The 16067-nt window shown below is 35.0% G+C and overlaps 1 protein-coding gene across 1 annotated transcript; it reads left to right on the plus strand.

Moving 5' to 3' along the window:
- The first annotated feature begins 4896 nt into the window (after positions 1-4896).
- LOC118488822 (corepressor interacting with RBPJ 1-like) lies at positions 4897-14963 on the plus strand. The gene is made up of 7 exons (XM_035986199.1): positions 4897-5041; positions 5636-5746; positions 5855-5980; positions 6026-6144; positions 13737-14240; positions 14325-14390; positions 14946-14963. Exons 1-7 carry the CDS (start codon positions 4897-4899, stop codon positions 14961-14963), a joined length of 1089 nt encoding a protein of 362 aa, XP_035842092.1.
- The last annotated feature ends 1104 nt before the right edge of the window (positions 14964-16067 follow it).

Here is a 16067-nt window from a genome sequence, read left to right on the forward strand (position 1 = left end):
TATCCACTTCCTTGCCTCTTCTTGACCCGTTAGCCTTTTGCGCTTGAGTCCATCTCGACATAATCCCTATACTTTCATGTCATCGCAATCACATTCTTGTTAGCATACATAATTGTACATGTTAACGATCATATAGATTGCATATTTCGCATTTGACTTCACTTATCGTTTGTAACAAGCACTAGCATAAATTCAACAATGCATCATTCCAAATTCTTAGTTGCATTACTTTCATTAATCAATCATTCACCAACATGCATAGCTCAATTCACTGAAAATCAGCTGTTTTGGGATGCCCGTTTACTGTACTTATGAGCTTACAAAAATTACAATCTTTTTATGTGATGTGAACCTCAGAAGAGTTATTCTTGTGTTAAATTTTTAGGTCTAACTCTCTACCAAAAATTTATAAAAAATCATTTACTAAGCAGCAATCAGATTCGTCACTTTCTGACTGCAGCCCACAGAAAATTTCATTTAAAACTCCTCAGTTATCCTATTGACATAATTCCAGTTGGAGATTTTGATAACCTCCTGAAGCTACCTACAATAAAAATTTGAGATCATAGCTAAATTCCTAAATTGAGTTATGACATTCGTAATGGGCTGCAAATTCTGCCAGAAAACGCAGCCTGAACCTTCGATACGGAAAAATTCATAAAACGTTCATTTTTCGTTGAAAAAATGCAATTCCTGTTGGGTTTGAAAGGTTTTTCCTGGAAGTTCATCACAAACTCAATAAAAATAAGTTTTGACAAGATTTGACCCAGTTACAGCCGATTAAATTTGGCTGTAACTTTCTGGACAGATTCTGTTTCATCAAATTTCTTCTAATAATCTCACCTATGCATTTCATCAAACACTTGGTGTGCATAACACTAATTAAGCATAGTGTACAAGTATTTAATGCTTTTCTTCCTACTTATCACATTCATTTATCAACACAAGTAAACATCATACCAATTCTATACCATACTCAATCTATATACAAGTACACATCACATACTACACATATTCATGATCAAGTTCATACCATTTCATGGATTAAACATAAACCCACTTAACTAAGTGTGGTAATTCATCCAAACACCTAAATTATAGCATTTTACTCAAAATCTTCACTTAGGGTTTGTTCCTAAGCAAGCATACATCACTAATTTGGCCATAACCTCTATGATTCATACATAAATCACTACTCGTGATGTTCATCAAGATTTCTCAACTTCATTAAACATCAAAATTCGACATACCTTATGATCCCCTAGCTTGGGTGATCGTTAATTTATGTTCCTTTATGAGTTTGAGCCTTAGTTCATCCTTCAATTTGATGAACTAGGGTTTACACCCTTGTTCTCTTCTCCCGATCGTCGACGTATACACACACTAAGTGTGTGTTATGTGTTGATCTTTATGTTTTAATAACACAAGTTCCCTTGTTGGCAAGCTTGGTCCCTCAAGTTTAGTTAGTTACTAAGTAGGCCACAACCTACTTATTTCTCACAGTATTTCCTCTTCTTAACCGGGTTAAACATTCTTAGTTATTTTTATTTACGGGTTCACTTTTACCCCTAAGGGTATCTTACCCGTTCCTTTATATTAATCGGGTTTAAATTACCAAACCCATTTTTGGGGTGTTACAAGTCTACCCCTCTTAAAAGAGGTTTCGTCCCCGAAACCTTGCTCATTTCCACGAGACAATAATAACCTTTACTTACCGTTACTACTAGTCATTCTATTTAGCACACTTAGAACACACTTCTAGAATGTATACATTTAGATTTTGAATTCTTGCCTCATGTTAGTTCCCTAGTGATCATTATCACTACATGTTCATTCATTCATTTCATTCAAAACGCATATCATGGCATTAATTCACTCGTGCCTTATAAAAAGAGCTTTATTCAGGAAAAAATATAATTGTACGTCTATCCCTACCTTCTTAAATCAAGCAAAATACTTCCATGCATTCGTGGATCATAACGACTTGATTATTTCTACTTTTATTCGTAAACCATGTTGGACATGCCACTCTTACATTCGTCACACAAATAATCATCACAACATTCCATTATTAACATTCTTCCTAATTACTTCCATAGCCACATAAGGAGTTAGGATATGATCATAAGTATATCGTAAGCATTCGGTTATAGTATTGCTATCGGAGCCAAACTACTACATCATACTCACTTATTCATACTTAACTCGGGAGTTAAACATCATTCTACGTTTGTTACCGTTACATGCTACTATGTATACTCATAGATTAAATTCCAAATCATTTCATTCGTGTCATCTCGAGCATTCGGTTATAGCATTACTTACTGTACACACATATGTGTGTTACTGAATAACATTAAGCCTGAACTAAAATTTCATTCTTTTGTTGACCTCTAGAAGTCAAACCTTTTATACATTGTCATACTTGTGCTACCATTAGTTCGCATGAAAGTACTATTCAATCTATAACTTTACATTTAACATCCACAAATTAAGCAATTGACTAACCTTGGTGAAGTCGTCTCGTTTGTGTAATACGAGTGTTTTCGAGTTTAGCATAATCGAGTAAAATGCCTTAGGAATGGCGTATGTTATTGAATAGTAAAATCATAGATTATCATGTAGTATCCTATATGTTTGGCATGGAGGTTAAAACCTCATTATATGATTCACCACTACACAAACCATCACGAAGATGGTTCAAAGGGTCATGAATAACAAGAAAGAAATCTATTCTAGCAAGTCACAAGAGTGTTCACAAGGTTCAAATGAAGGAATGGAACTTAGTTTGGAAGCCAAAGCTTCCATTTGTTCACACTTCACAAGTTACAAGTTCATCATATGGAAGATGATGACTTGTGCTTGTTTTCGTCATTGATTAACCATGTATAAACAGAATTTAAATAGGAGTTTGAACCCAAACTTTGATGGAAATCCCCTCAACACAAACCCACAACCATAGACTAAGTTGTGAGCTTGGTGGGAACAAGATTCCACCAAGTTTTCTATCAAAACATGAACATATAAAAAGATAAAAATGAGCAGAATTTAAAATGCACTTTGGACCTCAAAAATGGTGAGGTTTCACTTTAGTTTGCCCAAGAAAACTTGTGAAAACCTTCCTAGAGGTTATCCAAGTGTGTTGGTGCATATGTCTATCGACTTCGTCTTGTATCGAGTCTTGTAATAGATTAGATAGAGCACGTTACACGAGAAAAACGAGAAACGTATAGGATGAGGCCATTTCGCACGAAATGGAACATGTCCATTTCGTACGAATTGGAACTGGCCAACTCGCATGAGCCATTCCATGTGAAATGGGTATGCTTATATATAGTGTGCATGTCATTTCATTTGTAACTTCTGCAATTCCGGTAGCGAAGCTCTGCCGAGGTGTCAAACGGTCTGTAATCATGTCAAATCAATACACAAGACATTTAAACTACTTCTACATGCAAATCAAGCTGATTCAACATCAAAACGTTTGTTTCCGCCTCTCGTTTTGATCAAAAACTCTTCTGATCGACTCATTTGGTCGTTACAACGATCCTACAAGTGGTATCAGAGCTCAGGAGGAAGAGTTCTTACCGATTCAGCTTGATTTCATCCAAAAATCTCACTTCTACTCATTTTCTTTACATTTTTTTCAAAATTAATGGAGATTTTACGGATAAAATGGCTTGATTTTCATACATAACGTGCGAAACACTGTTTTAACAAATCCTTGAAAGAATCAGACCTAAAATCGAACTAAAACCTGTTTAATTTTGTCAAAAACTCTCCGATCTAGTGATGTCATCATCATTTCGCACGAATTGATATAGTCTTTCTCGCACGAATTGGAACTATTTCACACGATTTGACCTCATTTCGCATCAAAAGGTCCATTTCACACGAATTAAATTTCCAATTCACATGAACTGGGCCCATTTCTTATCAAAGACATCAGTTCGTGTGTATTGGACTTCCATTTCGCTTGAATTTGACCCAGGTCGCATGAAAAGTGTAATTCATTTGAATTGAACTTCCAATTCGCACGATTTGAGTATAATTCAAACAGTTCGCTTGAATTGAACTTCTAGTTTGTTTGAACCTTGTCATTTCGTTTGAAAAGGTTCCACTACGTTTGAACTCATCATTTCGCACCAAAGTCCAATTCGTACCAGGGCCAATTCGCATCAAGTTCATTTCGCACCAGAGATCACTTTGCATCAGACTCAGATCATTTGGATATTTCATCAGCTCATTTGAAATACCGTTTGTGTAAAACTGTATTACTGAATCATGGAAAACGAATTTTACAATGTGTTTGCTACTGCCCCGGGTACTCCTGTTACCGTTACTCAAAGTGTGAATATGGAAAATGAAACAATAACGTTGCAAAAACCTCCAAAACTGATGGCATTGAAGAATATCATAGTTGGAAAGAACGTTTCGAGAATTGGGTTCAAGAAAATCATCTAAGGTCTTGGGAATGTATAGAAACTAAGTATAATAGACCACTTTCTGGTTTGGGAGTTGCAAAGATTATCTCGGAATTTTCAGATCAAGAGAGAGATATGTACAAGGGAGAAAAAATGAGGGTCAGTTTGCTTCAACAAGCTGTGAAAGAAGATATTCATATTACTTCAACATGATGATAGTGCACATTCAATTTGGGATGCACTTCGCACAAAATTCGAAGGAAGTGCAGAAATGATCAAGAGTAAAAAATCATTATTGAAGAAGGAATTTGAATTGTTTTCAAGTGTGCCAGGTGAAACTACAAAGACTCTCATTGAGAGATATTGTCATCTAGAGCATTCAATGTCTCGATTGGAAATTACTAAAACTCCAGAGGAATGGGTTGAGAAATTAGCTGATGCTTTACCTCAAAAAGAATGGGGTACATATCTCATGATTTTGAAGAATACCGGAGAGTATAGTAGATTGTCGATTGCACAATTCATTGAGAAACTTGAGGGACAAGATCTTGAACAACAAAAGATTGCTAGAATGAACAATTCAAGCGGTCAACAATACATCAAGATGTACTACAAAGGTAATGTTCAAAATGTTGTAACTAGTCCAAAGATCCAAACTGCTTTCAGCGCAGAAAACTCATCCGGATCAGTCAATCAAAGTTCATTCAATTCCAGTGGATTTTCTTCATATCCGAGTGTTAATCCAAGTGTTCAAAGTTCAAACAATGGTAATGGTCATGTGCTATAATGCAACATCGCATTGCATCTTCAGAATGGTCAGAATTTTTCTGAAGAAGTCGCTAAAGGTCATATGGCATTACTTGTTACCGTGTTGGAATCATACGAGAGTTTGGTTGCAGGAAGGATCGGAAATCCTATGTTGACAAAAAAGGATTACGGTTAGATCGATGCTGAGGAAATAGAGCTTATGGATATTAAGTTGTGTTTAGCGAGTGTGTTGAGGAGAGCTGAGAAATTTAAGCAGATTACAGGAAGAGATGACTTCCGTGATGCTAATGTTTCTACTTTAGGTTTTGATAAATCTAAAGTTACTTGTTTTCGATGCAGGGAAAAAGGACATTTCAAGAAGGAATGTACCAATCGAGAAGCAGGTGGAGCTCAGAATCCGTTCGGCAACAATGATTATTATTGGAAAGCGATTTATCATCAAGTCTCTCAACAACAGCTTCAACAACAACCATCATCATCCAATGCTAATCAGATTGAAGATGGAAAGAAGAAAGCTTATCTAGTTAATCAATATGATGAAAGAGTGCCAGAAGGTTTTAGCTGGGACAAATACATTCCAGCTGATTCAAAGTTTAGAGCATTCATTGCACAAATAGTTCAAGAACCAGAGTTGATGAAAGAGTGGATGGATGTGTTTGCAGATGATGAGAAAAGTCAAGATGGAGAATCTGTTTCTTCAGAGAATAGTTTAGAGAAGAGACAAGTCTTTGATCAATCATCAACTGATAGTAGTGATGATGAGGAAGAAATTAACCAAATTAACATTGGCAAAACTCATTTATCTCCTGAAAATTTCAAATTTTATTTTGCAGATAAATTGGAGAAACGAAAGGAGAAGCGAGCAGCAAAAGATCAGAAAAAGGTAAAATGCAAGAATGTTGCTCAGGAAGAGAAGTCTGAACAAAGTGAAGAAGTTAAAGTTGCTGAGAAGGTAATTGAAATTGAAAAGATTGTAGAAGTTGTTAAACCTTGTCTAAAATGTTTGGAACCTTGCAAACACTGTGAAGAGAAAGATAAGAAGTTTAGTGAGCTTGACAAGATGAAAGAGAAATTGTTATTTGATGTCAAGTATGTGAAAGAGTCGTATGATGTGTTGAACAGAACGGTGAATAGTTTGGAAAAGACAAACTCTGAAAGAGAAAATGCTTTGATAATTATGAATGCAGTGATAATGTCTAAGCAGAAAGAAATCAATCACTATATTGAAGAATGTGCAAAGTTGAAGCAGGAGTTGGAAACTGAAAAGACTGAAAATGAAAGAATCAGATGTTTGTTGCAAAGTTATTCAAGTTCTGATTATTTGATTGATAGAATTTATCCAACTGTTGCAGGTTTTGAAGCTTTTCAAGATAAGAAGTCGGAAGTTACGGATACTGGTAAGAAACAAAGTGCAAATTATAAAAAGTGTCCGCCTCCGATCTGGGAAGTTTATTCTCCCAGAAAACCAAATGAGGAACAGGTCAAAAAGGCTGTCAATATAAAGATAAAGTCCGAAACAACTGATGATTTACCAGATAACATTGAGGTCACATTCACATCGTCTGACACTGATCATGAGTCTGAGTTAATAAAGAAAGTGGTCGATCAGGTGTTGGATAAGGATGAGGAGTCAGGGTCAAAGTCTGAGTCAGAAACTTCGAGTTCATCAGTTGACAGTTCAAAATCATCGGTCAAAAGAGTTTACAATAAAGAATTTCTGTTATCAAAATCTAATTTGAATGACGAAACATTCGAAGCTGTATATACTTTGAATGATTCTGACAAATTATATTTTGATAAAGAATTTCCAATAAGAGGTGTTAAAACTGAAATGATTAAAAAGGTTTTCAAATTAATAGAAATTAATATTTTTGAAATAAAAGATGTAAATCTTACTGAAAAACCTAAAAAATACACCTCAAGAGTTCAACAAAGGTTAAACAAGAAAAAAGGTTATAGTTTTGGTTCTGGTTTTCAAAAGAAACCAAACCATAACAGTAATTTTAAAAAGAAAGGTTTAGGTTTTATTCCACCCGAAAATCAAAAAAATGAGAAAATTTCTAAAACAAAAACAATATTTGTTTTAGGGTCAAGTTCTGAAGAAGAAGAAGAAGAAGAAAATAGCTCATTCTGGAAACAATCGAACAAAGAGTTCTTTGCCGAAAAACAAAAGTTTGAGAAGAATGGAGCTAATCACAAAAAAAGAGACAAGAATCTGTTACCGATGTCAAGAAGTTGGTCACATCGCCTGGAACTGTCCAATGGCTACCAACACAAAACAGGAAGTTGTTTCTAAACTCAAAGAGAAAGTTGTTGATAAAACTGAACCACCAACTAAAAAATTCAAAGTGTTTAAAAATTCAACATTTGAAGTTGGTGAGTGTTCGGAAAGGTTTTACAAACGAAGGGTGAATCTTAACAACCAAACGTGGGTTGCTAAGAAATCAGATGTTAAATCTGGCAATGAATATGACTCGTCAAAGTTAGAGGAGCCACCAGTGGAAATTAAAAGAGAAAATTCAGTTCCGCCGATGGATGATGTCAATTTTCCACCATTGCGGGCTGAAAATTTAAAATCAAAAGTTGGTAAAGTGGAAATTTCGAATCAATTCTATTCTGAAAAGAAAGAATTTGATGTCGAAAAGGCTTTTAATGACAAAGTGAAAAATACTTTTGGAAGAATGGTCAATGGGAAGGAAAAGGGGTAAAAGAATTTTATGAAGCAAAAAGGAATGTTCAAACCCCGAGTGAAACTGAAAAGGTCACACCCAAAGCTGGTCAGGCTTGGGTGTTTGTATTCCATATGTAAAAATCCTGACTTGCCGGAGCTCCCAAGTTGGTAATCGTGGAGCATGAATCGGCATCTTTCTCAAAATTGAAAATTGTCACATCTCGATTTACAAGTGGTATTGTTGATAAGTTCCTACAAGTGAACCTACAAGTGGTTAATCAAGGTCATTAAGTTGAACTTGATTTAACACTCATACAAGTGGTTAAAAGAAAACAAAGTGATGAATTTAATCCCCTAACCTACAAGTGGTTTGTGAATTTCAACAAAACTATTTTTCCGGAAAAACCATTTTGATTAAAACAAACTTAAGTGTTTTGAAATCATAATAGGAAAATAGTTTGTTGTCAGGGGGAGTTCTGATTGTTTACGCCAAGTGAATGGAGAATTGATGTGAATTACTTGAAACATCGGTTTGTCAAATTTTCTTTAAATGGTTTTGAATTTTAGGGGGAGTAAGAAATTTTAGAAAATCCAAAATCATTAGAAAATTTGAAAAAGTCAAAAACATGATAAAATTCAAAACGAGTTTTGTTGTGAGAAAGAGGAAATGATAGTACATCAGTGGACTATCACAACACGCTAAAGAATTGGAAAGAAAAATGTGATAAACGATCTCACTGCGGATATGCCAGTAGGTTTTTACACGTTTAGTAGATTGTTTTTTGAGATATAAACTTAAATATAAATAGCTTACTTATTTCGTGGGGAACACCTCTCGGATATATAGGTAACCCCTGAAATCTTGTTTGAAAGACTTTCTATTTCTGACATACTAGGTCTTTGTGCGTGATAATATCTGGGGTATTATACCAGGACTTCTGATTTTGCGGAAGCAATAGCCTAGTTCTCGTATAATGCCCTGCACTACTTTAAATCATAAAGCTCACCCTCAGCATAAAAAATGATGAAACATTGAAAAATGCTAATCATATGGTGTTGAAGAAAAGATCCCCAAAAGGGACACACCTTAAAGACGAGCCATCATCTCTTTGTCTGAACGGAAGTTCTAACCTGAGCTCTCATAGTCTCGCATTACCCGTTTACAGATATCATCAGTGTACATTCACCTATAAGACTAAATATAGAAGTCTGGATACGGGAGTATATTCTGAGGTGGGACACGCGAATAAGTTTAAGTCAATTAAAACACTAATCTCGTATCTCGAGACAGTGGAACTTTGTGTGAAAATTTAAGTGGATCAGTATACTGACAGTCTAAGTGGATCGTTTAGAACTTAAAATGTTTAAAGATTAACGGTGTTAGTGATTTATCTCATAAACTGATATAATCCTCTTACACAATCTCACAAAAATATTGTCTGTAAATATTTCTTTATTGATTTTCATTATAAAAAATCCAAAAAGATTTTAAGTGTGTTTTAGCATAAAATTTTGAAAATTCAAAAAGATTTTATTTCATATTATTTTCGACAACTGATGTTGGAAAGCTGATTTTCAAAATTCCGAGTGCTAAACATGATGGACAACAGGGCTGGGAAAGTTTGATTGAAATGAGAATTGATTTTGAAAAGATTAAATGGTTCATTCAGTTGAAACCAAACTTGAGTGTTACAATTACAAGTGGTTAGCAAAGATTCTAAAATTGTTAAATTTTAAATAATTGTGAAACTTATGTTTTGGGTAGAGGATGTGCAGGTTAGCCAGGTTTCAATTACTGAAGACTTTCCGCATAAAGCCTGAGCAGAGTTTGAGCCAGGATATGATCCTAGAACGAGAGCAATGTCAGATTGTGATCCCGGAACAATTTAAGGGGGAGTCTACTAGCAAAGTGGAGTCTGAAGTCAGTAGAGCCAGTTTGTGATTCTGGAACTGTGTTCAAGAGTAGAAGCTGCTTAGAGCCAGATTCGAATCCTGATGATCATGCCAGCTGCTAATGCTGATGAGTGAGAGAAAGAGGAGATTGAAGATTATTAGATCATCATCCAAGGGGGAGGTTAGCTGCTGATGATGAAAAGAGAGATGATAGAGATTGAAGGATGCTTACAATGTCAGACACTTTGGAGAGAGTGAAAAGACTGATCAAGACTGAATACTCGTCATGCTCAAGACTCGACACTGAAGACTTCGTCAACATCCAAGGGGGAGTCTGTTGGTGCATATGTCTGTCGACTTCGTCTTGTATCGAGTCTTGTAATAGATTAGATAGATCTAGGCACGTTATAAGAGAAAAACGAGAAACATATAGGATGAGGCCATTTCCTACGAATTAGAACTGGCCAACTCGCATGAGCCATTCCATGCGAAATGGGTATGCCTATATATAGTGTGCTTGTCATTTCATTTGTAACTTCTGCAATTCTGGTAGCGAAGCTCTGCCGAGGTGTCACACGGTCTGTAATCGTGTCAAATCAATACAGAAGACATTTAAACTACTTCTACATGCAAATCAAGTTGATTCAACATCAAAACGTTTGTTTCCGCCTCTCGTTTTGATCAAAAACTCTTCTGATCGACTCATTTGGTCGTTACAACGATCCTACAAAGTGTTTTAGAAAAAGAAATGAGAAGAAAATAGTATAAGAAGTGAGTTAAAACTCACTTAGAATGCTGAAAGTTCCTACCCAATTCTGCTAAAAATGGGCTGAATTTAAGAGTGTTTTGAGAGTTGTAAAGTGGTAAAATGGTTGGGAAGGGGTGTATTTATAGGGGAGTAATTAAGGTTTGAGTTAGGTGACGACAGTGAACCGGTTCAAGAAGAAGAAGAATGAAGAAGAAGACGATAAAGAAGTTGATATCGTCCCAATATCTGGTCGGAGAGCTTGGACGAGCGAGGAGGAGGTCGCCTTGACCAAGGCATACTTGCACATGTCACACCCCGATATTTCCACGTGGGAGTTAGAGTCCACAATGAAAGAAAAATACCCTTAATTGTTTCAGTAAATCTCGAGGTCGAGATTTCTTTTAAGGGGGTGAGGATGTAACACCTCGTAAAATCATACCCAATAAAATAAAGACACGTGTCATGTAAGATGAACGTGTTATAAACCCGGATCCAGATAAAGATGTACGGTAGGATTTAAAAGCGTCGACATGTTAATTTATACCTCTGAGCGACCTATTAATAAATCCCTAACCATGATATATTTAATCAACATCTAAATTATGCAAATAAATCTGGTTATCCTAAATAACAAATTAATTATAACTCAAGACTTGGATCCAATGTGAGTTCTCGAAAATGTTGGCACTTGAGGCATTCAACACAAAGAACCAAAATGTGTAAGAGCATGCAAAGCATGCAAGGTCTGAGCACTTGGTCCCTCTACTGAAAAGGAAAGCACAAGATTCGGACTTGTAAGGAATGCATGGTCAAAGCTTGGAAGTTTACAAATTTTTGGATTTTGGTCATCGGATGCGGACCGCAAAGCCAAGGGCTTACGGTCCGTAAAGATGGAGCTGGGCGATATAAGCCAGGGTCGGTTACGGACCGCATCCGTTTGAGCATACGGACCACAAGAGGTGCATACGGTCCGCAAGAGCTTTGGCTTACGGTCCGTAATCCTGTCGCTAGCAGCAGAATTAGGAGAGTTGCCTGTTCAGTAGGTTACACCGCCTTAAATGGGTGGTTTTCGAATACAGGGATCTTGCAACTGTTTTTGGCATCATTTTACGAAATGGCCATGACCTAAGCATGCGGGTGTAGGCGTACACCCGTCAGTGCAAAAATAAATATTAAGGTATAACCGCCAGTTTTGGGTTTAACCGCTGCGGGACTATACCATGTGGTGTGTCTATTAATCTTTAAACCGGTGTCAACCCGGGCTACTAAACGCATAAGAAACATGTAAATCTTTTACAAGTTTATATTCAAATAATTATCCCAAGTTATAAAAATCTTTTTGTGCAACGTGCATTCAAATCAATTTTAAACCTTTTCAAAATGAGTCAATTAAATTGTATTTACCAGTGTAAACTGCCGTATTTTCCCAAAAAGGCTAAGTGCAGGTACTACTCGTAATAGGCTGGCCTCTCCTTAGCATCAATAAGAGTCTCGCAAGCTTGGATGCAATGAGTCTGTTGAAAAAGTTTCCTCTTTATTTTGATCCGCCTGTGGATCTGTTTCAACTACTTTGTGATACTTAAATATTACAATTTCATTTGGTTGAAATAAATCTATCATTTGCTTCCGCTGTGCATTTAAATTTGTGTTGTTTGACAATGATGATATCAACTACGTCACGATACTCCCCACCGGGCCCACCAGTAATTCGTGACGTAGTTGATATCATCATAGTCAAACAACACAAATTTAAATGCACAGCGGAACCAAAGGATAGATTTATTTCAACCAAATAAAATTGTAATATTTAAGTATCACAAAGTAGTTGAAACAGATCCACAGGCGGATCAAAATAAAGAGGAAACTTGTTCAACAGACTCAATGCATCCAAGCTTGCGAGACTCTTATTGATGCTAAGGAGAGGCCAGCCTATTACGAGTAGTACCAGCACTTAGCCTTTTTGGGAAAATATGTCAGTTTACACTGGTAAATACAATTTAACTGACTCATTTTGAAAAGGTTTAAAATTGATTTGAATGCACGTGGCACAAAAAGATTTTTATAACTTGGGATAATTATTTGAATATAAACTTTTAAAAGATTTACATGTTTTTTATGCGTTCAGTAGCCCGGGCTGACACCGGGTTAAAGATCAATAGACACACCACATGGTATAGTCCCGTAGCGATTAACCCAAAACCGGCGGTTATACCTTAATATTTATTTTTGCACTGACGGGTATACGCCTACACCCGCATGCTTAGGTCGTGGCCATTTCGTAAAATGATGCCAAAACCAGTTGCAAGATCCCTGTATTCGAAAACCACCCATTTAAGGCGGTGTAACCTGCTGAACAGGCAGCTGTCCTAATTCTGCTGCAAGCGACAGGCTTACGGAGCGTAAGCCAAAGCTCTTGCGGACCGTAAGCACCTCTTGCGGTCCGTATGCTCAAACGGGTGCGGTCCGTAGCCGACCCTGGCTTATATTGCCCAGCTCCATCTTTACGGACCGTAAGCCCTTGGCTTTGCGGTCCGTATTCGATGACCAGAATCCAAAAATTTGTAAACTTCCAAGCTTTGACCATGCATTCCTTACAAGTCTGAATCTTGTGCTTTCCTTTTCAGTAGAGGGACCAAGTGCTCGGACCTTGCATGCTTTGCATGCTCTTACACATTTTGGTTCTTTGTGTTGAATGCCTCAAGTGCCAACATTTTCGAGAACTCACATTGGATCCAAGTCTTGAGTTATAATTAATTTGTTATTTAGGATAACCAGATTTATTTGCATAATTTAGATGTTGATTAAATATATCATGGTTAGGGATTTATTAATAGGTCGCTCAGAGGTATAAATTAACATGTCGACGCTTTTAAATCCTACCGTACATATTTATCTGGATCCGGGTTTATAACACGTTCATCTTACATGACACGTGTCTTTATTTTATTGGGTATGATTTTACGATGTGTTACAGCACATCTCCGAAAACAAAACACATTCAAATGAACAAAGAAGAGACTTATTTTGGAGACGAGTTATGGCACATTTTTCCAAACTTCCTGGTTCGACCGAACGTAACATGGATCAAATGACTTCAAAGTAGGGAGATTTGAACCGAAAAATGAGTAAATTTAACGCATGCTTCATTCAATTGTTAATTTTTTTTACGTTATTACTATATTTTGTTATTTTTTATCTTGTTATAAAATAGTGTTTTTTGTATTTTTTGTAGACCCGAAATCCAAAAAGCGGAGTGAGTGAGGTGCCTATAATCAAAAACGCCCTAAAAGAGTATTGTAAGACATGCCGCCATAAATCTTTTCCACACTTGGCATCATGGGAGGTTGCGAGACATCACCCGAAGTGGGTACCTGTTACATTGGTCGACATGGATGGGCCGACGGCTCCAAAGAAAAGAGGAGGTTCCAAAAGATTAAAAACTTCTGAGTCTGGGAACTACACTACTTCTGAGTCCAGCAACATGCCCGAAATGAATCTGAACGACCAACCCGATGACGAACCCGAACGAGATGATACACCCACAAGGCCGCATCGCAAGAAAAGTGGTGATTCGTCAAGCAGAGGAAAGAAAGCGGTGGCGGACTCCATCACCGAATTCAAAGCGGCTAGGTTGGCGGAAATGGCCGAAGCCAAAGAAAGAAAAGAAAAACTTGCGGCTTCAAAACTTAAACATGATGATGCGTATATTAAACACTTGACCAAAACGAAAAAAAATGTGATTTTTAAACGTCATGTTACAACCTCACACTACTAGAAAAGTGCTTACTTTGTGACAGGCAAATTTGTACCAAATTTGTAGGAAATTGGTCTTACCTACATATTTGCTACAAAAAAATTTGTGCAAAATAAACTTGTCGAAAATCAGGTTAGCTATAAAATTATGACAAAATTTCCCACAAATTTTCGACAAAAATCTATCGTCACAAGCGTTGCCACAAAATAACTACAAACCAGTTTTGTAGGAAATCTGTAGGAACTGTTGTCAATTTACTACAAATTATCGACAAGTGTAAAATTTTATTTTTAAAATTATATGTTTTTTATAATTGATAAATAACAAATAAGTAACTGGCGTTAGTTTGCTACAAATTGACGACAAGTTTAACATTTTATTTTAAAAAATATATGTTCTTTTAAAATTGATAAATTATCAAATAAAATAACTTTTTTTTGTAGGAAATCTATAGTAACTAGTGCTAGTTTGCTATAAATTTCCGACAAATTTAACATTTTATTTTTAAAAATTATTTATTTTTTCTAAAATTGATAAGTAACAAATAAATAATTTTTTTTTGTCGAAAAATTGTAGCAAGTGGTCTCAGTTTGCTACAAATTTTAGACAAATTTAACGTATTATTTTAAAATGATCTATTTTTCTAAAATTGAATAATAACAAATAAACTAACTTATTTTTTTGTAGGAAATCCGTAGCAACTAGTGTCAATTTCCTACCAATTGCCGACAAATTTAATATTTTATTTTTAAAAATTATTTATTTTTCTAAAATTGATAAGTAACAAATAAGTTAACTTTTTTGTCGAAAATCTGTAGCAAGTGGTGTCAGTTTGATACAAATTTTAGACAAATTTAACGTATTATTTTAAAATTATCTATTTTCCTAAAATTGAACAATAACAAATAAATTAACTTATTTTTTGTAGGAAATCCATAGCAACTAGTGTCAATTTGCTACCAATTTCCGATAAATTTAATATTTTATTTTTAAAAATTATTTATTTTTTCTAAAACTGATAAATAACAAATAAATTAATTTTTTTATCAAAAATCTGTAGCAAGTGGTGTTAGTTTGCTAAAACTTTCCTGTAAATTTAGAAATTTTATTTTTTAATTTATTTATTTTGTTGTGGGTACAAATAATAAAATATTTTAATGTATTTTGTCGGAATTTTGTCGAAAAGCTAATTAATGTTGCGACGAATTATTTTAAAATGATCTATTTTTCTAAAATTGAATAATAACAAATAAATTAACTAAATTTTTTTGTAGGAAATCCGTAGCAACTAGTGTCAATTTCCTACCAATTGCTGACAAATTTAATCTTTTATTTTTAAAAATTATTTATTTTTCTAAAATTGATAAGTAACAAATAAGTTAACTTTTTTTGTCGAAAATCTGTAGCAAGTGGTGTCAGTTTGATACAAATTTTAGACAAATTTAACATATTATTTTAAAATTGTCTATTTTCCTAAAATTGAATAATAACAAATAAATTAACTTATTTTTTGTAGGAAATCCGTAGCAACTAGTGTCAATTTGCTACCAATTTTCGATAAATTTAATATTTTATTTTTAAAAATTATTTATTTTTTCTAAAACTGATAAATAACAAGTAAATTAATTTTTTTTATCAAAAATCTGTAGCAAGTGGTGTTAGTTTGCTAAAACTTTCCGGTAAATTTAGAAATTTTATTTTTTAATTTATTTATTTTGTTGTGGGTACAAATAATAAAATATTTTAATGTATTTTGTCGGAATTATGTCGAAAAGCTAATTAATGTTGCGACGAATTATTTTAAAATGA

The sequence above is a fragment of the Helianthus annuus genome, chromosome 17, assembly GCF_002127325.2.
Source record: "Helianthus annuus cultivar XRQ/B chromosome 17, HanXRQr2.0-SUNRISE, whole genome shotgun sequence".
Classification (NCBI taxonomy): Eukaryota; Viridiplantae; Streptophyta; class Magnoliopsida; order Asterales; family Asteraceae; genus Helianthus; species Helianthus annuus.